This window comes from Desmodus rotundus, chromosome 2 (genome assembly GCF_022682495.2).
Source record: "Desmodus rotundus isolate HL8 chromosome 2, HLdesRot8A.1, whole genome shotgun sequence".
Taxonomy (NCBI): domain Eukaryota; kingdom Metazoa; phylum Chordata; class Mammalia; order Chiroptera; family Phyllostomidae; genus Desmodus; species Desmodus rotundus.
In genome coordinates this window covers 183,438,316-183,461,306 of record NC_071388.1, presented here as the reverse complement: position 1 = coordinate 183,461,306, position 22,991 = coordinate 183,438,316, and the positions used below count along the sequence as shown (strand labels likewise).

Here is a 22,991-nt window from a genome sequence, read left to right as displayed (position 1 = left end):
ACTGATGAAGATGCAAATATTACTGATAGAGTACTGCCAGAGAATGTGGTTAAGATTTGCGCCCACAGCAAGCACCCCAGAATTAGGCATATTTACCCATCAGTCATAGACATTGTCAGAAAAACACAGGCCCCACCTACAAGGTCAGAGTCCTCACCACTAACCTACCACTGGGCCCAGAACAGAACACCAGCTCTCTGTAAGAAGACAGGTCCCAAAGTTTGGGATAGAAGGCAGCAGGAGACAGAGGGATATGTAAGGTCAGGTGAGCGTGTTTTCGTGCTCCAGCAAGGAAGGCATCACAGAGAGAAAGACTGAAGAGATAAGAGAAAAAATAATCTGTAGGGGAAAGAAAAGAGTTGATAAGAAATAGGCCTTGGCATAAACTAATACCTCACTATTAATTAAAAAGGAGGAAACCTCTTTGAGACTAGCACACCTGTCTAGGAAAACAGAAGTGATAGCAGTTAGAGATTAATGAGCTCTGACCAGGTACTTTCCATTCACGCACATAATCTTGTATAATCCCTGTGTGAGAGCCATTCTTTCTAGTCCATTTTATAGACAAGACCTACTTAGCAGCAGAAAGGGAATGAAGCACACTTCTTCCAGCTCTGAGACTGCGATCTTGGGGGAGTTGCAGATTTCTCTGATTCCTCGCTGTTTGCCATTAAACCATCATTTCCTTAAACCATTGCTTCGGAATGAGCTTCCACTAGACAATGTGAATCAATGGGAGAGACATCTTCAGGAAACATTATTCAGTTTGTGTGATGGAGAGTGGAGGATGGTGGGAAGTGAGCGGCCTCTTGAGCTTTAAATTCGATTTCTAATAGTTCTTTAAAAGTGAACAAACATCTCTTTCAGCAGGGGGGCATGAAGGCATCTCTTATCCCTGGATGGCGTCTCAGACCTTTGGGAAACCAGGCTGACTTCTCAGGGCTTGCTGGGTGCAATGTCTCTGCCAGAAATTAGATTTCCTAAAAATAGCATCCCTCTGGTGGCTAAGCCATGGGAGGTGGCAGGCTGGCTAATGATCTGCCTTGTGCTTACAGAGGTCCCCTCTGAGGACCCTAAGGCTAAAGCCCAAAGGAATGGGGAAGGCTGGGGCTGGCTGAATGGACTTTCCCTAGACCCCTGAAGGTTAAAGTTTTGAGAAAATTATGTTTGTTCTTTTCCCAGATCTCTACTTACTTAGCAAAGGTGGGTGGAAATGTACTCTTTGTACCCAAGATTATGGGTACTTTCTCTCAAAGCTCTCTCCTGTCTTTCTTGATTTATCCATCTTTTTATTTCTCAGAAATTCAGCCTCTGAATATGTTTACAAACTGGATAAAAATATGCATGTTTCTTCACAAACATGGGGTTGACAAGTACTCATTGCCTCTTCACCTTTTCTACTCAGTCAGAATGCAAATATGCCTCAGATGAAAGTGGACGTGTGGCTAGCTTGGCCCACCCTCCTATTACATACATCAAACTGGTAAGATTGTCCATTAAGTGTGACAGTTCTTAAATTTTTATGTCAAGGACCTGCTTAGTGGTCTGGGAGCCTACAAACCTTTCCCATGGCCATGTTTTGAAATGCAAACAATAAAATGCATAGGACTGCAAAGAAAACCAGAGTACTGAAATGCAATTTTCAAACCTTTTTAAAAACATCAGTAGTAATAAATGTGCTTTATTAGTACATTAAATAACAAGATCTAGCTATGGTGTGATAACTACTATAATTTTGAATTACTGATAAGCATAGTGATATTTTGAGATACCTGAAACAACTATAATGTGATATGAAAATATCTGTGTTTTCTACTGATGCTAAAATTATTGTGGTTTATTGCCTAAAATATATCATTGAAATGCTAACTTTCAGTTAGAGATGTTAGTGAAAATGAAGATATAATTTTTTCCTGCTCAAGATTATGCCAGACCCCCTGCTTAAAGCATCCCTGAATAAGCCAATACATCTGGTGGTCATCAGCGTCAGTCTACCTACAGGTGGCTCTCTCTCTCTCTCTCTCTCTCTCTCACACACACACACACACACACACACACACACGCAAGCACTGCGTGCCCTACAATATGAACTAGAATTTGATAGCATCTTAATGATACTCATAAAGGACCCTTCTCAGATGTCTTCCATCCTGAAAGATCAGGAGCAGAAAGTTCACTTCAATATCAGCATTCTCTTTAGCCTCCAGTTCCAAGTACCTACTGGGTGTGGATGGCAACTCCCAACCATGATTTTCTCATTTGGGCCTGCAACTTGAGCCAGAATCATAAGCTTTATAGTTCCACCTGCACTTGTTTCGCTCCCTCATTTTAGATGAATTCCAGCTTTCCGCTGTGCTCGCTGTACTCAGCCAGGTGGGACATACTGTGCTGAGATGAGATGCAACGCACAGTGGGAGGACCACACTCAAGCCCAGACTCCTTGTTCTGGATAACGATGTCAAGCCCCCTGACAACTCTGCAAGCACTCCACATCCTCCATGTGCTATTCTGTCCTTGAAAGTAGATCCAAAAATCCCTGGAGGATTTCTGCCACTTATGGCACATGCTCCCCATCATTCGCCCCACTGCAGATACATGAGCACTAGTTTTTATGCTCTAAAATACCAGCTTATTTTAGGTGTCAGGTCCTTCACAAGAGCTCTTTCCTCCATCTGGAATAGATGCTCTCTCCTCCCCTTCAAGAGCTCTTTCCTCCCCTTCAATCTTTCCAAAGCTCATGCCTCCACCTGACAGTCATTTCTGGCCACCTTATGTAAATTAGATACTTCTTTTATTCCCTGCCTCAATATCCAGGTAATTTTTCTTAAATGACCACAATTTGCCCTGGCTAGGTGGCCCAGTTGGTTGGAGCATCATCCCATACACCAAAAGGTTGCAGGTCTGATTCCCAGTCAGGGCACATACCTAGGTTATGGGTTCCATCCCCCATCAAGGTGCAGATAGGAGGCAATCAATTGATGTTTCTTTCTCTCTCGCATGTACACTCAAAAAAATCAATAAAAAGATAAAAATAAATAACCACAATTTGTTAATTTTATATATATATATATATATATATGTTTGTGCTTTTGTCCATATCTTACTAGAGGCTAAAGTTCTTAAGGAAAGGGACCCCCATATCTGGCCTGTTTACCTACGTATCTCAGTGTCAATGCAATGCCTGGCATACAGTAGGCACTCAATAAAAATTTGGTGAGTGAATTAATCAGTAATGAACATTCTTTCTTATAATACACAGCTCTATAATCTGTAATGTACACACTAAGCTCCTATATCAGAGTAACAATGGAAAGTAGACAAAGTATCAGATGATGTATATTCAAAAGCCTTCCTCTGCTCTATGGACTAGAAGTGGTATCCTATTTGGCCTAGTTTGCCTGTCTGCCACCTGTTGATCCAGCTGCCACAGTTCCCCATACTTGCTGTGCCAGTCTCTAACAACTGGTATGGATAACTCTGTGCCTACTTCTCTGCTCCAGGGAGGATGGCAGTAGGAAGTACAGTTGTTTATTCTCTGGAAACATGGAGTTTGGCACCTCAGGAATGCTCTAATCCTAGCTGGCCAGGCACTCTTTTTGGAAATCTCTCTCTTCTTGATGTCATCGTACCAGGGAAACAAGTTCTATGGTATTATTTCCCTCTCTGAAATTCATTTCCTTTGAAAGCCATATATTCATCCTCAGATGAGTAATAGCATTGCACTCAGCGATAGGCTCATTACTATGGGCTGGGAGGCATAGGCAAACAAAGCATGCCCTCAAGTGGTCCAAGACAGATAAGCAAATGAGTAACTTGTACAAAGTCAGTTCTGTTTTTACATTGACAGGAACAGAAAGCATTATCTTGGCTCATATATACATTGTCTTTCTAAAATATCTATAAAACTATTTAAATGAACCCACATGACAAGGGCACTCACGGATATGTATATGTGTGTGTGTACCTTCACATTTGCCATATCTCACAAGATCCTGAAAGTATCAATTAGAAAATGAATCTCCCTCCCAGGGAGGGAGACTTAACCATTCAACACGATTACTGTTGCTTTAAGGGAAGGTCTGGAGCTGCCGCACTGCCCAGCCCAGTAAACACAATGGAACATTTTCCTTGGGATTACCTCACTCCCAGTGACCCACACAGGAAATAATTATTTTGGTAGAGTTGCCAGTAAACAGTGAAACACACTTACTTGAAAAATAAGCTCTTTTTGACCCTGCAAGACAGTGGCTTCACAAACATAGCTGAACCTAGTTTCTACCCAAATTCAACAATTTTGTACATAAATGGTGCCTTATTCTTGGATTGTGGGTTCCCCGATCCAGGCCACACTTCAGCATTCTGCCAAAACCCCACAGCAAACAGTGGTTTCCTTGTATTTCTGGCTAAAGAAGAACGTAGCATCAAAGAAAAGTTATATTTCTTTCCTGGGATAGAATATGGAAAGTCCATAGACGTCCTAGCAACAAGTTCAAACACTGGACTTATGTCTGAGAAAGTACTCCCACTCTTACAGATGTCAATCACAAGAAGTGCCAGAGAAATAGGGCAATGTTTGCAGTAAATGACAGTTGCGGGAAGGATTTTTGAATCAAAGAGAAAAATCTCCACTCCCTATTCTAGCTGGGCCTAACTTCAAAGCACTTTGTTTTTCTGGGTAGCCCCCAGAAGGCAGCACCCTAAGTGGAAGCTACAGAGCTCTGAGAGATGTAACATTACCTGTTGAAATAGACAATGTTCTCAACTAAAATTGACTTTATGCTTCTGAAATCCAGTCAGTGACTTAGGATAAAGTCTTGGCTGCTTTGACAGAGACCCAGACTAACAGTGGTTTCCACATAATAGATGATTTTTCCTCTCTCACCTAACAGTCTGGGAGTAAGCAGTCCAGGTCTAGTGTGGCAGCTCGAAGCTCAAAGGCCCAGATGCCTTTTATCTTATAGCTCTGCCATCCCGGGACCCACAGGGTCCAGGATGGATCACCCTCACACTCACATTCTAGCCACCCAGAAGGTAAGGTGGAGAAAGGGAGGGCCTGCCCTTCACTTTAGCGGCACAGCCCGGAAATGGCATCACCTCTTCTTGTATCCCATTTGTCCAAAACTTAATCACATGAACAACAGAGCTTCAAAGCTGTTTCCAGCTACCTATTGGAGATTCTGTTATTATAGAAAAAAGAGAGAATTGATATTGAGAGATGGCCAGTGGTTTGCTACAATTGTCAATTTTCAGATTGCTCCTTTGATGATGGATGAGTTGTCAGAAGACACAGCTTCTTTTCCTGCCTGCAAAGCTATTGATGTGCCCTCCTCCAAATATACTCCATTTCTCAGACCATCTATGCCAGTGTGATGCCCTGGTATGCCTAAGGAGTAAAAGGCCATTGAAATAAAGCTACAGTGCCTGTGGACCTTTCCGTGGTGATATCAGCAATAAGCAGGGCTGTACCTCCTGGGAATCTCCCCTGATGATGGCTCTGGTTGGGTCTGAATAGTGTCAACAGTTATCCCATAGGTCAAAGACACTGATTTTGATGACCTTGAGACCCAGAGGTTATCCTGTGGTTGTGTAGATCACCTTGTCTCACCTTTGTCCTTTCTACAGCTCCAATAGGAGATAAGATAGAGCTGCAAAGCTCCCATGCAATTTCAACTTTGGAAAGGAGGGAGGATTTCTCCAACTCTGAAGCCCTGAAAGAATAACCTAGTACAAGAAGGGGCTACATGTTAACTTGGAGTGTCTCTGTGAGTTCCTGAGGTCACTCTAAGAAGTACATTGTGAAAAGAGGGAACTAGGGAGTAATTCATCCAGCCCTCTTCTTGGTTCATTTTGGAGTGAGACTCACAGACTTCAAAAGTAATAGAGAATTCCTGAGCAGGGACTTCCCAGAAATTTTCATTTATTAAGGAGGAAAGAGTGAGGGTCTCCGTGCTGAATAGATTCGAATTCCACCTGGTGTTTACACCAGACTACAGGATGTGCTTAATATCCTGGCGTGAATAGGCCATCACTTGGCAGCAGCAGACAACTGTTTACAGTACCCAAACTGGTCATATAAGTTTAATGGTACCTACTCTAGTTTCAAGTGATATAAAAATCAAACGTATGGATGTTCAGTATCTCCAAGATAAGCTGCCAGAAAGGGGGCCAGATTGAAAAACTCCTAACTAAAGGAATGAAACAGAAACATAACTGGCTTTGTGTGATTAGCAGAAATTGTAACATATTACTACTCAATTATGATAAAGTCATAGCCAAAGAAGTCTTTGAGGTGAGAAAATTTTAATTTATGCAGAGAAAATCATCTTCATTTGATATAAGACCTATAAACTATAGAAGTGTAGAAATTTAACCAATGTCACAGCTGATTTTAGTGATTTTATGTAGCACATTTATTGTAGCTGATGTATAACATAGTTGACACTCACACACACACACACACACACACACACACAGAGTACAGGACGATAGAGTCTTACAATGAAACAATGATTTTAATCAGAAAATGATTCCAAATTCCAGTTCAGGTCTCTAGTCAGGGAACATTAGGACATCCTCTTCCTGTTTCTGCCTTGTCCAGAAGCTAGAACAGAACTCTTGGAGAGGGTCCAGGATGTCAGGAAGAAATTATTTTAAGTGCCGTTACGCTAGGGAGGGGCAGCAGGGCACCATGAACTGAGCTCTGTATCTGAATCCATGTAAAGTAATAATAAATCAAGCCCCCAAAAGACTTCAGTATGTTAATTTCTGGCAATAGACAGAGGAAATTGCACAAATGTCCCACACATAGGCCTGTTTACTCAGTCCTTCCTCTGCGCTCTGTACATCCCTCCATTAGCACTTACCTCATTCATTACACTGTAATTATTTGTTCACAGGCCTGTCTCCACCACTGGCCTATGACATGGGAAGGAATTAAGAACCCTAGCTCTGCCTAGATTTCAACCCTGGCTCTGCCACTAGCGAATTTCTGTGACTTGGAGCAAGTCCTTCAACCTTGCCAAGCCTTAGTTTCTTCAACTGTGAAATGAGGTTAGTAATAGTATCTGTCTCTCTGGTGGCTGTGAATATTTTGTGAGAAACGAATAAAAACATGTCTTGCCTTCAGGAACATCCTCGGTAACTGATGCTGTTCTTTTATTACCATCTAGGGATGAATCGCAACTTATTCATCTTTGCATTCCCAGCAGCTATAGGGTGCTTAACTGCTGAAAGCATGTAAGTTGAATGAACCAATGAAAGAGAAAATGGAGTGGGGAAAAGGCAGACCCTTCCCATGCCCTTCATTCACTCTGCCCCAAGGCAGCAGAGAGACTTCTTTGCCTGATAAGTTTGGGAAGAATACTGAGGCATGTGTGGTCCAGCCTCACCCTTCCTCTGGGCATGAGCTGATCTCAAAGGACATATCCCAGACTTTACACTTCCAGCTTTGCCCTGGTGGGTAGGCCTGCACCTTTTTACCCATCGTCCTCTGAAAGGGGCGGGGAGGCCAAACAGCCAGAGGAAGCACACATTCTCTACTCCCCTCTGGGAACAGGCTCTCTCCCACATGGTTTGGTGCCATCTGAGACCAGGTGGAGAAGACTAATGAATTGTGCTGATTACACAAAACAAATTCAATTTTTAGGGCTCAGCTGGCAGATTTATAGCTGCTCCCATGAAGCTATTCCCTCCAACCTAACTTGACCAATCACAAGCATGGCATTTTGGCTACTACCCATTACTTAGATTATTCCCCAGTCTGTTCTATTTATTGAGCCCTCTCCAAAATCCTAACAGTAGCTTAAAATTTTTTTAATTGTTTTAGATTTTTAATTTTTAAAATTTTAGTAAAGGGCTTCTCTCAAAAGGAACTGAAAGTACATGAATTTCTGAAGAACTGAAGAGTTGAATAACTGCAGTGCTGCCTGTTCTCCTTTGTCCTTTCCAGACTCATTCTTGGCTCTTCTCTTCCTTACTGTCCCTCAAGAGGTTGACCTCTTTAGTTCCATCATCTGGGCTCTCTTGCCCTCTGACTTGCAAGTGAGTTCTACCAATTGGAGAAGACTGAAGGGTGAGAAGAGAGAGACACCTGGGTATTTATTCTGTCTGCTGCCTCCCTGACTGTGGTCTTATTCCTCTACTGATAGCCACACTCCTGCTGGATGCTTCTCTTTCATGACTGTAGCTCATGCTGGGTTCTCTAACACCACTCACTCTCCTTATCCCTTCAGGCCTAGGAGCAGTGACAGCATCCCAACATCGCTAGTCCCTTCAGTGCTTCCTCATCTTTCCTAGTTCCCTTAACCCTGCACACACCCCTGTTAAGAGTCCTTTGGTTAAAGTCTCTTCAAGTAAACCTTTGAGTGTGCCATCTCTTTCCCTTATTGGACTCTGATTTCCATGAGGACCCTGATTGAAATAATTGATGAACTAAAGAAAGACCCTTTTGGAGATGGACACATTGAGCATGCATAGCTTGATATCACTAAACATCGTCTCATCCAGAAAGAATTACCTTTATTTTGATTACACCTCACCTAGAATCTTTCTGATAACTTGGCTTTCCATGTTGTTCTAGCTAAAGAAATTAGAAGACCCTGGTCAGACTGGTTCTCATAACTGTTCAATATCTCATCTCAAATCAGTAAATTATTGTTGTGCTCTACAAAAATAGTGAATGGAAAGTCAAAAGGAAGTGGAAGTGGTAGAATTAACTTAGTTTACTTTTAGTTGTATGGAAAAAAAATCACAAATTTGAAGGGCTGACATTGTAAGATAAAGAGCTCTAAGATCAGGGTTCAAAGATAAGGACTCTGAGGTTTACCAGACACAAGCTTCTGAAAATGTAGCCTCCAAGTAAACTCAGGGGCAAACTCAAATTTTGTTTGCTAATTTTCTAATCTGTTTCCATCTACCCTTTTATATTTTAATGTGTTTGACTGTTTACTAAAGTTTACAAGTGTAGGCAATTTCTCACAGCCTCAGAACTTCAATGTAAGAAAGACTTCTGGCTCACACAATAACATCAGTAGAGATTAGTGCTTTAAGAAAATTCTAAAACGCAGTAGCCAAGCAATTATCATTTTTCTACAGAAAAAGCACAAAAACAAAAATCCCCAGACCAGCATTTGTAACTTTTCACAATCCAGACCTCATAAATTCAAAATGCCAGAAACACCACACTCCTTCCTGCCATTTGGCCTTTGCTTATTCTGTGACCCACACCCTGAAACGCCTTCCCCTGTCCTCTCTGTCTATCCCAATGTGACTTGTCAGTCTTCAACGCCCCAACATAATCCCATTCCTCCACAACTCTTTTTCCAGCCATACCAGCTCACAATATTCTCTGTCTTCTGAGCACCTTTGGCACTTACCAACTTGTCACTTACTGAATCACATGTCACTCTTTATTCCCTGAGCCTTCTCACTGTCTTCCTCCAACCTTATTTCTGGGGTGAATTCTTGGTGATTTCAATATCCTTCCAATAAAACCTGGCCTCATATATCATTTTCTTTAGTGAATTGGAGGCTTCCTGGGGAGGGCCTATTTTAATATTTTAATTGGCTGGACTTTTACTGAATTTATTAGAGAGATGATTGTTTAATAAAATTATATATGTTTCTGGCATATAATTCTATAATACATCATCTGTATATTATATTGTATTGTGTGTTCACCACCCCAAGTCAAATCTCCTTCCATCACCATTTATCCCCGCTACAACCCTCTCCTACCTCCTCCTACCCCATCTTCCTTCTGATAATCACTGTACTTTTGTTGGTGTCTATTAGTTGGTTTTGATTATTGCTTAATCTCTGCACCTTTTTCTCCTAGCCTCCCAACCCACCTCCCCTCTGACAGCTGTCCATTTGTATCTATGAGTGTGTTTCTATTTCATTAATTTATTTTGTTCATCAGATTCCACATGTAAGTGAAATCATATGCTGCTTGTCTTTTTCTCACTGGCTTATTCCACTTAGCATAATACTTCCCAAGTCCACCCATGCTGTTGAGAAAGGTTAAGAGTTCCTTCTTTTTTACTGCTGAGTAATATCCCTTGTGTCCATATAAATTGTTGGAATATTTGTTCTGGTTTTGTGAAATACACCATTGGCATCTTGATAGGAATCCTGTTGAATCTAGAGATTGCTTTGTGTAGTATGGACATTTTAATTATGTTAATTCTTCCTATCCATGAATACAATCTATACTTCCACTTATTTGTATCTTCTTCGATCTCTTTCTTCAGTATCTTATAATTTTCTGAGTATAGGTCTTCTACATCCTTGGTTAAATTTATTAGGTATTTTGTTTTACAGCAACTATAAATGGGATTATTTTCTTAGTTTGTCTTTCTCATACTCCATTATTGCTGTATAAAAATGCATCTGATTTCTAGATATTTATTTTGTATCCTGCTACTTTACTGAATTCATTTATCAATTGTAGTACTTTTTTGGTGGAATTTTTAGTATTTTCTATATACATTATTATGTCATCTGCAAATAATGACAGTTTTACTTCTTCCTTTCCAGTTTGGATGCTTTATTTCTTCTTCTTATCTGATTGCTGTGGCTAGGACTTCCAGTACTATGTTGAACAAGAATGGTGCAAGCACACATCCCTGTCTTGTTTCTAATCTTAAGGGAAACATTTCCAGTTTTTTCCATTGAGTATGATGTTGGCTGTGGGTTTGTATGGCTTTTATCATGTGGAGGTGTGTTTCCTCTATTCATACTGTGCTGAGAGATTTTATCATAAGTGGGTGCTGGATATTATCAAATGTTTCTTCTGCATCTACTAATATGATCATGTGATTTTTTTGAACATGTGATTTTCATCCTTCATTTTACCTATGTGGTGTATCAAATGTATTGAATTGAGAATATTGTATGAACCTTGTATCCCCAGAGTAAATCCCACTTGATATGGTGTATGATCTTTTTAATGTTTTGGTGGATCCAGTTTGCTAATATTTTGTTTAGGATTTTAGCATCTGTGTTCATCAGGGACATGGACCTATAATTTTCTTTGTAGTGTCTTTATCTGGTTTTGGAATTAGGATAATGCTAGCCTAATAAAATAAGCTTTGAACTTTTTCCTCCTCTTGAAATTTCTTGGATAGTTTGAGAAGGATAGATATTAGTTTTTCTTTGAATGTTTGGTAAAATTTACCTGTGAATACGTCCAGCCCAGGACTTTTGTATATTGAGAGGTTTTTTTTTTATTACTGCTTCAATTTCATTAGTTGTAATCTTGTCTATTCAGATTTTCTGACTTTTCCTTATTCCATTTTGGAAGATTGTTTTTTAGAGGAATTTATAAATTTCGTCCAGACCATCCAATTTGTTGGCATGTAGTTGTTCATAATATTTTTTTAAATCCTTTGTATTTATGTGGAGTCAGTTGTTGCTTCTCTTTCATTTCTGATTTTATTTATTTGGGATCTCTCTCTTTTTTCTTTTTAAAATTTATGTATTTTTAGAGTGAGAGGAAAGGAGGGAAAAAGAGAAGGAGAGAAACCTCAATGTGAGAGAGAAACATCATTGCTTTCCTGTTGCACGCATCCCAACTGCACACTAAACCCATAACCTAGGCTTGGGCCCTGACCAGGAATCAAACTGGCGACCTTTCACTTTGTGGGACAACACCCAACCAACTGAGCTGCACCAGCCAGGGTTCTTTTTTTCTTAAGGAGTCTTGTTAATGTTTTGTTAATCTTGCTTATCTTTTCAAAGGAGCAGCTCTTAGTTTCATTGATCTTTTGTATTGTTTTTCAGATGCTATTTTGTTTATTTCTTCTCTGATCTTTATTATTTTCTTTCTTCTACCCATTTGGGCTTTGTATTTTGTTCTTTGTCTAGTTTCTTTAAGTGTGGACTTAGGTTGTTTATTTGAGATTTTTCTTGTTTCTTGAGATGGGCCTGTAATGCTATGAATTTCCTTCTTAGGACTGTTTTTGCCATGTCCCATAGATTTTGGGTTGTTGTGTTCTCATTTCATTTTTTTCAAAGTACATTTTAATTTCTTCCTTGATATCATTGTTAACCCATTTGTTGTTTAGTACCATGTTATTTATGCTCATGTCTTCATGTATCTTTCAGTTTTTTTCTTGTGATTGAATTATATTTTTATACCATATGGTCAGAGAAGACGCTTGATATGATTTCAATCTTCTTAAATTTATTGAGACATTTTCTGTCCTAACATGTGATCTGTCCTAGAAAGTGTTTCATGTGCACTTGAAAACAATGTATATTCTGCTGCTTTGGGGTGAAATGCTCTGCAGATATCACTTAAATTCATCTGATCTAATATGTCATTTAAGGCTACTGTCTTGTTGATTTTCTGTCTAGAAGATCTATTTATTGATGTCTATGGGGTGCTAAAGTCCCCAACTATTACTGCATTACTGTCAATGTCTCCCTTTATGTCCATCAAGATTTGCTTTATGTATGTAGGTGCTCCTATGTGGGTGCATAAATATTTACAAGGGTTATATCCTCTTGTTAAATTGGTCACTTTATCATTATGTGGAGTCCTTCTTTGTCTCTGACTATAGCCTTTGTTTTGAAGTCTATTTTTTCTGATATAACTATTGCTACACTGGCTTTTTTAAAATTTCCATTTGCATGAAATATCTTTTTCTATCCCTTTATTTTTAGTCTGTGTGTATCTTTCATTCTTAAGTGGGTCTCTTGCAGACAGCATATATAATTATCTTGATTTTCTTATCCATTCAGCTACCCTATGTCTTTTGATTGGGGCATTTAAGCCATTTACATTTAAAGGTATTATTGATAGGTACGTGTTTATTACCATTTTATTCTTTTATGTTTCTCTGTGTGTCTCCTCCTCCTACTCCTCCTCCTTCTTCTTCTTTTCTTGAAGGCCCTTTAACATTTCTGGTAATACTGATTTGGTAGTAACAAACTCCTTTAGCTTTTCTTTGTCTAAGAAGCTCTTTATTTCTCCTTCAATCGCAAATGATAGTCTTGCTGAGTAGTTGTGGTTGTAGGTCCTTGCTTTTCATCACTTTGAATATTTCATGCCAATCCCTTCTGGCCTGAAATGTTTCTGTTGAGAGATCAGGTAACAGTCTTATGGGAGGTCTATTGTAGGTAACTATCGTTCTCTTGCAGCTTTTAAGATTCTCTCTTTGTCTTTAACCCTTGTATTTTAATTATGATATTCCTTGGTGTGGGCCTCTTTGGGTTTACCTCAATTAGGACTCTATGTGCTTCCTGGACTTGCATGTCTTTTGTCTTCACCAGGTTAGGGAAGTTTTCCACCATTGTTTCCTCAAATAGGTCCTCAAACTGTCACTATCTCTTTTCTTTTTGGTATCCCTATGATGTGGATGTTGGCATGCTTCATGTTGCCCCCCAAATCCCTTGCACTATCCTTACACTATATCCCTTACACTATATTTTTCTTTTTGCGGTTCTGATTGGGTGTTTTCTGCTACCTTGTCTTCCATACCTCTGATTCAATCCTCAGCTTCATCCAAGCTACTGCTTATTCCCTCTAGTATATTCTTCATTTCAGATAGTGTATCCTTCATTTTCTTACTGGTTCTTTTATATGTTTTCTATGTCCTTTTTCATGTTGTTGTAGTTCTCACTAAGTTTTTTGAACATCCTTAAAACCATTTATTTGAACTTTATATCTGATAAGTTGTTTACCTCCTCTTCAGTTAGCTCTCATTCTGGAGATTTCTTCTGTTGTTTCATTTGGGGTATGTTTCTTTGTTTCCCTACCTTGGCCGCTTCTTTTTGTTTGTTTCTATATATAGCTAGATCTACTACGACTCTCAGTCTTGATAGGGTGGCTTTATGTAGTAGGTGTCCTGTGGGACCCAGAGGTGCAGTCTCCTGGATCACTTGAGCTGGGAGCTCCAGGAATGTCTTTTGTGTGGGTTATGTGGGCCCTACTATTGTAATTGAGTCTAGATTATTATCAGCCCATTGGTGTATGGGGTCAACCCTCAGGCTGGCTGATGGTGAGGATCAACCCCAACCACAGTGCACAAGCTGCTGTGCAGGTACTGACCACACAAAGCAGAATTCACCTCAGCAGAGACTGGTGCCTGCTGAGATCTACTTTTGGATATGCTGCTTATGAATCTAATAAGATCCTGCTCTGATTTTGTCTGAAGCTGGCCACTGGGTGTGTTTGTTCTGGGGTCTCCTAGAAGGGACTCTGGTGCAGGCTAGTGTGAGATGCTGCCTGTGACTGGCCCAGGGAAACCTGTTTAGAGCTACAAAGCGATCCAGTTTGTATCTGTCTCTGCTGGGCCAGGTGTACACAGGAAGGACCAAGCTGCACACCAAAGCTGACTTTTACAAGCACCAGGCCTGGAATCAAGTCAGTGAAACTCCCAAGGCACCCCAAGATCCACCTTCACCTGCCTCCACTTGCCAGCTGCCTGTTAGGCTCAGTCACTGAAAAAGCCTCTGGCGGTATTTGAGTTGCATAATGTAGGTTCTCAGTGAGTCACCAGTAAGGGCAAGTGGTGTTCAACAGACTGATACAGGTTCAAACTTGGTGCCAATGCTGGGTCTGAGGACACTTGGCAAATGTCCCAGGGTATACCAACTCTAGCTGACACCTGCTGGGTGCTTACACACATTTGTGTTAGAGTGGGGTCTCAGGGAGTCATCAGGGTAAGGCCAGCAAGTTTATCAGGCTCAAATAGACCAAGATTTAGCTGGGCATACAAGGGAAAAATGGCCCCCATCCTAGAGTCACAGAACTGAGTCTGTTTCAGAATCTACCCAAAGTCCCATCTCAGCAGAGTGGGTGGGACCCCTGGGACTTGGAAGAATGAGATTAATGAATCTCCTTTAACGGAGAGGTGCGGGTCAGATTTAGGGAAAGGTAGGAGGAGTGGTCTCCTCCCCAGAGCCACACAATCTGTTCCAGATGCTGCCCAGACCTCAACAGGATGACACCACCAGGAGTTGGGATGGTGGGGCTGTCAAAAGCCCAAAGGGTAGTTCTAGTGGATCTGCTGCGAAGGGGAGGCACCAGTCAGGTTTACAGGAAAGTGAGGGGAAGACCCTCACCCCAAAGCCACACAACTTAGTCACTGACAGCCCCTGATTCTGCCCAGACCTCTACAACCCAGCCCAGGCAGCTAATTCCTCAGCAGGGCACAAGCAGGATGGGGTTACAGGGAGTCCAGGGGGTGGGACTATTGCATTCCCCCAGGCTGACGCTGTGTGCACTCCAAAAAGACGGTATCTTCAGTGTGAAAGAGTGACATGGATCCTGGTGACTGTTCCCGTAGCTCTCTCCCCATAGCCACAAACCGCAGTCTCTCCTCACACAACTTGAGTGCACTCCACCCCTCCCTCCACAGGAGCCCAGGGTGAGTGGCTATGAATGAGATGTTGTGCATTGGCCCTTTAAGAGGGCACCTGTAAATTTCGTGGACTCCTGTCTCTCTCTGGTGGACAGAATCTCTGCCAATTTTCACAGCCAGTTTTTATGGGGGCTCCTCTTCCCAGCTCTGGTGGTCTGGGCTGGGGTTGAGATCCCACTCTTCTCAGAGGGAACCTTTGCAACTAAGAGACCTTTCCAGAATCTCAGATGCTGCCCGGGGGAGTGGAGCCAGCCCTTTGGTGTCTCTGCTCTTCCTACCAGTCTCAGTGTGGTAAATTCTTGGTTATAAGACTTCTCTTCAATTAGTCTTCAGTTGGCAATTTAGGTTGATTGGTCTATATTTTAGTTGTAATTCAAGTTTGGTCCTGGTAGGAGGAGGTGGATAGCTGCTACATACTCTGCTGCCATCCTGAATCCATCTTCTCTCATGTCTTTTCTATTTACCCCATTGAGTTGTTATCTACAACACTTCAGCCAACCAGTCCTATTTGTCCTTACCAGTAACTGCACTCCCGCTGTAATCTCAATTTTAACATTCCACACCAATTACAACCTCCAATGTTTTCCAGATGATTCTCCCTATTATTTCAACCCTCTCTAGTTGACCAAGCCTACCATCTTTTCTCTCACACCTTTCGTGGTCTTATTTGCCTTCCTTATGCAGCCTACAGTCTAATATCCATCACTATACTCGCTAACTCATGTACACCTTTAACTCCCTGAATCTTGTCCATCATGCTCCTCTGGCAAACCTCAAGGCTGGCTAAATCCAAAGCTCTAACGTCTTTGTACGTGTACTTGAACATGGCTGGGGACAAGCATACAACCACTTTGTTCTCAATTTAAAGTGTAACTCTCCTTATTGACTCTTTGAAGCACTCAACTTGGGTTTTGTAGAAATAATAATCCTCTTCCTTTTTGCAGTCAACTTACCTGCTATTTCACTAAATAATAACAAAGTATAGTAAGAAATGCAAATGGAATTAACAAGTTTGGGAATAAACTAAGCCAACTCTTGGTAAGCATGTAACTCACCCAGGGAGAAGAGAAGCATGTGCAGCCTACTAGCCCGCGGTGTTCAAGCACCGTGGACCTTGACCAGAATGTATCACAGGAGGCATGGAGAACCTCTGTTAATCTGCCAAGTTAGTTAAGAGGGAGTCAGTTAAGAGAATGTCTATCATACACATATACAGAAAAACTATGTATTCTGTAAATGGCATTTATAAATAAGCAAAACAGGATTTATCTCTTACTACTTCTTTATTGACAATATAGAGTCAGTTTTGGTTCAGGGTCATTGATCTATAATGAGGCTATTGAGAAAGAAACCTGTCAATTTGCCTCAGGCTCTTTCATCATTTATTAGCCATGCTACCATTTTGGCTTTATGTTATCATGGTCATTTTCTAATTGATGCTATAACATAAATATCAAATTCTTTAAGATTAAGTAGCTTCACCCAGAAGAAAATTAATATATTTTGCCATGTATAATGTGCATCCACATTTTTGGCCCAAACTTTCAGGAAAAAATCTTTCCTTTTAATTTTTAATTCAATTTTTAATGTATTTATATTGAGAAATAAAACCAATATTCCAGAGTGTTGTTTTGCATATGGATATCATTATTGCTTTCCAGAGTTACACTTTTAATGCATAAGCATAAATAAAAGAATTAGAAACATTTATAGGGATACAGAATTAGTAATACCCATATATAATGCACATCCTTATTTTCCCCTCAAAAATTTGGGCAAAAAAGTGCTCACTATACATGGCAAAATACGGTATCTCCTCTATGTACTGCACAAAGATACCATTAAAAGCAATGTTTCTCCACCATTTGTTCTCATTACTGCCTTCCCCCTAAGGAAATTTTTAAAACATTTTTTTTCTAACTGCTCTCCCACCAAGAAATGTTAATATCATAGGTATACTGTATAACTGTTTATATACTTTATATCTATGCTTTGTACATTAAGAAAGTAATATTATGCACACATATTTGAACAAATTGTCACCTCCTTGGAGACAATTATCCTGTTCAGATGAATGATTTAGGGCATATGATTTAAGTGATCTTATACACGATTCCTTTTTAATTAAAATTATATATGTTTAAGGTATACAACATGATGTTTGATATACATATACATTTTGAAAAGATTACTCAGTCAAGCTAATTAACATAGCATCACACTACATAGTTAGCTTTTGTGTATGTCTAGTAAGAGCACCGGAAATCTATTCTCTGAGCAAATTTTCAATACTCGGAAGAGTATTATTTGCTATAGTCATCATGCTGTAAATTAGATCTGTAGACTTATTCATTGTTCATAACTGAAATGTGCACACTTTGACTAACATCTCCCCACTTCCCCCACTTCCTTGGCCTGGTAACCACCACTGTATTCTCTGCTTCTCTTATACAGTTCTTACTTGGCTGTTATCTGTGGCTGACAAGGGGAGCACAGGACATTGATTTGGGGAAGTGGCCTACCTTAGTGGTGAGGCTATCAGTAGTGGCTCATACTCTCCCTTTCTCGTTTCTTTTATTCTGTCTTTCTTAACATGCTATCGAATTTATTCTCACCAATTCAGCTCTCATGTTTTTATTAAAATGTTAAGCAATTAAACACCAGGCCAGTACTAAAGATTTTAATCAAGAATAGTGCAATATTAATCTACAGTTGCAAATGAGCTTTTCCTTTACAAAATATTAGCAATTTCCTCAACCTAAGAAATAAAAAATCTGTGAAAAGTGTTCTTCAATGTTATCACATCATTCATGTACCCTCTCATCTCTGCACATTTTTTTTACCATCAATAGCATATGTATTATTAATATTAGCAACAAAGCTCAGAGGTTCACATGGTTCACAGAGGTTCATCGTTCAGGGAAAACTGAGACAAATAAAAGAAAGGACAAAAGGTAAGCAAGAGAAGAATAGAAAGGAAAAAATGCTGAAGAGTTTCTTTTAATATATACCCATAACTTCCAAGGGAACTATGAAACACCAACTTAATAAAATGTGTTGTTCTGCTATATTAAAGAGGTCAGCTTGCTCCTCCAGTGTTAAGCTTCTAATACTGAAAAGTTATTATAAGTTATTTTCTTACATCTGGGACCAGAAAAATATATTATTCTGTGTATAGTTATTTCATAAGCTTCTAAGAGTAGTCTTCCTGACGTTTGGAGAAGAGTGCAAATGCCTGCTACTCGTATTTTCCACCTCCTGTATCTACTTGTCTTTCCATATTCTTCCTGTGCAAAAACATACACCCCTGATTACAGATGTTGGAAATTTTTTAGAATTCCAAAACTTTCATGCAGTCAGGTTCTGACTCACAAAGTATCAAGACCATTGGGAAATAATTTGGGGGAAATCAGACTGGTGTTTACCAACCCCCAAAAATGTGTTTTTCTATAAACAGTTGAGCCAAGCCAAGCAGCTAAAATAGTTATACAAATATTAATTCATGTCCTTTTTCCCTACAGAACTTCTGCATCATAAGTTTAAAAAGTTAATTATTGTAGGAGGGTAGAAGGGGAGAAAATATGAGTTATAATTCTTACAGGCATCCAAAAATCTGATAAAACTTTAACTTTTCCTACCATTTTCAGCCCAAATCTTTTATTTCAATATTTTTACCTCCGTTGTCTCTTTTGGTAGAGTTAGGAATTACAAACTGTAGCGATTGTCCATACAAAGTCTGTCTTCTCCCATCTGACTGTGCACTCCACAAGAACCAGCGTCGTGCCCACTTTGCTCACCGCCACATCCCCACGATACACACAGGGCCTGCGCATGGTAGGTGGTCAAAAAAGGTATTAAAGACTGAATAAATTAGATATAAGATAGGATATTTTGATATAAGACTTTTCTTAACAATGAAAAATGATGCTATGAAGGCATCTATTTCTTTTATTCACCCATCTTGATGTTGTTCTTTACTCATCGTAGAGCTCTAATGTGCCAGAACAGAAACTATTAAGATATCATCCCTGACCTTAAGAGGTTCTCAATCTGGAGGGAGTGACAGACCTGACGATAACATAGCAAGATATGAGAACTAATAGATATCTGGGCAAGAGGTAGAGAAAGAAGTAGCAATCCAATTGCTTTCTATTGAAATCAGAATTTTCTCTCAGACAGGCAGTCATAGAAGCATAGAGAAAAATAAAATATTTAAAACTGAATTTTTGTTTTGTTTCATTTTGGAACAGGATCATTGAAAATGAAGATAAACTAAAGGGAGGACTTTGTCCATCTAACCACTCTCAGTTCCTGGCTTAAACATCACTCTTCAGAGAAATCTCTGACCCCTCTTGACACATACACCGGGGTGGGACTCCTGCCATGTGCCTTCCACTAGCGTGGGAAGTCCACGAGGCCACAGAGCACGTCCATCTAGTCTACTGACTATTATATTTCTAGAACCTAGAGCCATCTCTGGCCCATAGTAGATGTTAAATGAATTTTTGATGAGTAAAGTCTCCCCAGCAATGTATTTCTCTCTTTTTAAACCAATTTGTCTCATTTTTCCATTCTATAAAGAGAAAAAAATAATTCCCCTCTCCAAGTACTGTTCTCTACCTTCTCCTTCAAGGTGACTGTTTCTCTAATTTTTCAAGACATTATCATTGAATATCTAATAGAAAATAGCATTTTATGCATCTCTTCATGTAGCAGAGAACTGAACCTACATAGTATATCTGAGGCTGTTTGCCTATTTGCAGACTCCCAGACTAGGGTTCTCCATACCTCCTATTCACACAATTTCCAAAGCAGTTAGGCTGAAGAAGGGAGACTTTCTTCTGGAAAGTAGTTAAAGATTAGTGTTCTCAGGGGAATGATGAAAGGTCAGCATTTACTTTCTCTGCCCGAAATTAATCCTTACCCTCTACTTTCACTAAAGGGAGGAAGGAGAAAAGGAGCAAGATCCCAGTTTAAGGCTGAGAGTGTTCCAGATATTTAGAAACAGAAAGTTAGGTATCATGAAAGAGCCTTCAGTCCTAAGGCATCAAGTTCTGAGGTCAGTGAACCCTGTGTTTCGTGCGTCCCCGGAGCCATCTGGCTGCCAGAGAGGGTTATTTTGAGCCATGGCAAGGCCATGTGGCAACCTCAAAAACCACACCCCTTGAATGTCAGCTTCCTCCACCAACATGGGGCAAGTCAGACACAGTGCAAGAAATAAAGACTGTGCTACGGGGATACAGGTCCCACTGAAATGCTGTTGCCTTTTTTAAAAATGGCTAGATGATTAGTAAGCTCTTTGTATTTGTATTCACTAAATGTTCTGCTAAAAATTGGAAAAGTCCAATTTGGATGTTTTCAAATGTCCAGATGTGTCCTAGATACAGCCTAGATGGCAGGAAGAGATTTGAATTGGTTTAAATATGAAGGGGTTTTATTCACTGCAGAAATATCTCTTCTGAATTATATAGTCTTCCACATGACCCTTGGAGGAAACAGGAAAAAGTACATTTAATTTTTTTTTTTTTGCTGTTTCAGTTACAACATATGAGAAGATGTTATACTATTACATACCGATTGTAACAGCTAATATAACAGAAATCTCCTGGTGTTTCCTATTACTTATTATTCCATAGAAAAATAGGGATTTCCCTTAGTTTCCTTAAATTCTACGAACTCAAATTTAGAGGAAGAGGACCTACCACCTTATTAGAGATGATACGTAGTAGAGATGGTAGCAGGTAGGGCATCTCCAGATGACCTGGGTTCTAAAATCATCTCTGCCACTTATTACTTTCCTGGAAAATAGACCAAAGAATATCTCTAAAATCTTCCTCATGCCAATATCCCACAATTCCACAGTCCACCCCCCCCAATTACCTCGGGAAACAAATCAAGGGAGCACTAGGTTAGGGCCCAAGCCATGCCTGCCTAGACAGACCATACGACTGTCTCACCACTGGATTCTTGTCACTTCCTCCTGAGCCTTGAGGGCCTAGGAAAACCTGCTACTTTACATTCCATCGTTTTATTTTATTTTTGCAAGAATGAATGGTAAACCAACAGGGTACAAGAAATGCTGAGATATATCAGCTAATGTTTCAAAAATGGCAATAAATTGGGGAGTCATAAGCTTATAAAATATAAATGAAGCCAGAAATTTTAATGAAATAACCACGAAAATATATGTAGAGTAAGAAAGAATAAATAAAACTGAGGACTGATTCACCTTAATAATAGGAAGGGGAGAGCATAAGGACAGAAGTCCTAGAAAGAGCCTGAAAAGGAGAATCAATATAGGTAGAAAGAAAACTATGGCGCTTTGGAAGAAGCCAAGGGAAGAGATTGCTTTAAGGAATCAGAGGCCAACAAAGTCAAAGCTTCTCGCAAATCATGTAGGCTAGGATTAAGTCATTAATATAACACTATGGAGCTGCCATTAGCAATGGAAGTTTCTACAAGGTGGTGGTAGCAGGAGATAACTGGCAAGTGGCATCAGAAGTGCATGAAAGTTGGAGCTGCAGATTGAGCTAATGTTTATCCCTCTCACCATTATGAACATTCAAATACAATGTTGCAAATACAGCTAACACAGGGCTGAGCTTAACCAGTGAAAGAAAGTAAAACCAACTCCAACTGATGCTATGGTGGCCCAAGAGCACAGCCTAGGTGCTGGGACTGGGATCAGCAGCGTAAGAACAGGAAACATGCTCCAGGTTCGGCATGAAGAGAAGAATTGAAAGTTCATATGTCCAGACCCTCAAAGGGTTGCCCAGTCTATAAAAATTGGTCTAGAACCACACTATCAAGTGTGGTAGTCACTCACCATATATGATTATTTAAATTTAAATTAATTAAACGTAAATAAAATGTACTATTCAGTTCCCCAGTCACACATTTTAAGTACTGAACAACTGCCCGTGGACAGTGACTGCCATGTTGGAAGACACAGGCACCAAACACTTCCATCATCACAGAAAGTTCTATTGGACAGCAATAATCCAGGGACACCATCCCAAAGAAGCAGAAAAGAAATATGCTGTCTGCCTCGATCTTTGGATGCAGGCAACAAAAGCAACTCTCCTTATGAGAAATTGATATACCAAATATGTGCACATTCCAGGTAAGAGGTCCACATTTCTACTGTCCGGAAAAGCTGGAATCCCGGGTCCAAAATCTAGCACTTGCAGTCTCAGCAGAGCAAGTGCAGCACATTCATAAAACACTGTATAGTGCATATGCCCAAGCTGAGACACGCAGAACTCCACCGGAAAAAGCAACCCCATCTAAAAATGAGCTCATAATTAACAAGAACAAGCTACAGAAAGAATTTGAACAGACACTTCACAAAAACAGATATCCAAATGACCAATAAATATAAGAGAAGGTGATCGACTTCATTAGCCATCAGCAACTACCTAATAATATTTTTTTAATATCCATGAGATATGCTTACACAGCCTCCAGGATGGCTAAAATTAAAGATGAATACCACCACGTATTGGTTAGAATGTGGAGCGACTAGTACTCTCATACACTATTGGTAAGAGAGTAAATCGACTCACTTGTAACCCAGCAATTCCTCTCCTGGCTCTACCGAACAGAAATGGGTAGCTATGAATG

The 22,991-nt window shown here is 40.0% G+C and overlaps 1 protein-coding gene across 19 annotated transcripts in view; it reads right to left on the bottom strand.

The window, feature by feature from the left end:
• The window catches only part of CD28 (CD28 molecule), an 84,802-nt gene that overhangs the window by 42,260 nt on the left and 19,551 nt on the right, over positions 1-22,991 (bottom strand). For 8 of the 19 annotated variants that reach the window (XM_053918974.2, XM_071220690.1, XM_053918977.2 and 5 more), the window contains 3 exons: positions 21,071-21,166; positions 19,044-19,193; positions 16,424-16,526 (listed from right to left, as the gene is read on the bottom strand). The exons of 5 other annotated variants lie outside the window; for them this stretch is intronic. In XM_053918974.2, coding sequence (XP_053774949.1) covers positions 16,424-16,442 — 19 coding nt within the window. In that variant the 5' untranslated portion in view covers positions 16,443-16,526; positions 19,044-19,193; positions 21,071-21,166. The remainder of the gene's footprint in view (positions 1-16,423; positions 16,527-19,043; positions 19,194-21,070; positions 21,167-22,991) is intronic. 6 more of the 19 variants (XM_053918976.2, XM_053918981.2, XM_053918973.2 and 3 more) reach the window with 2 other exon arrangements.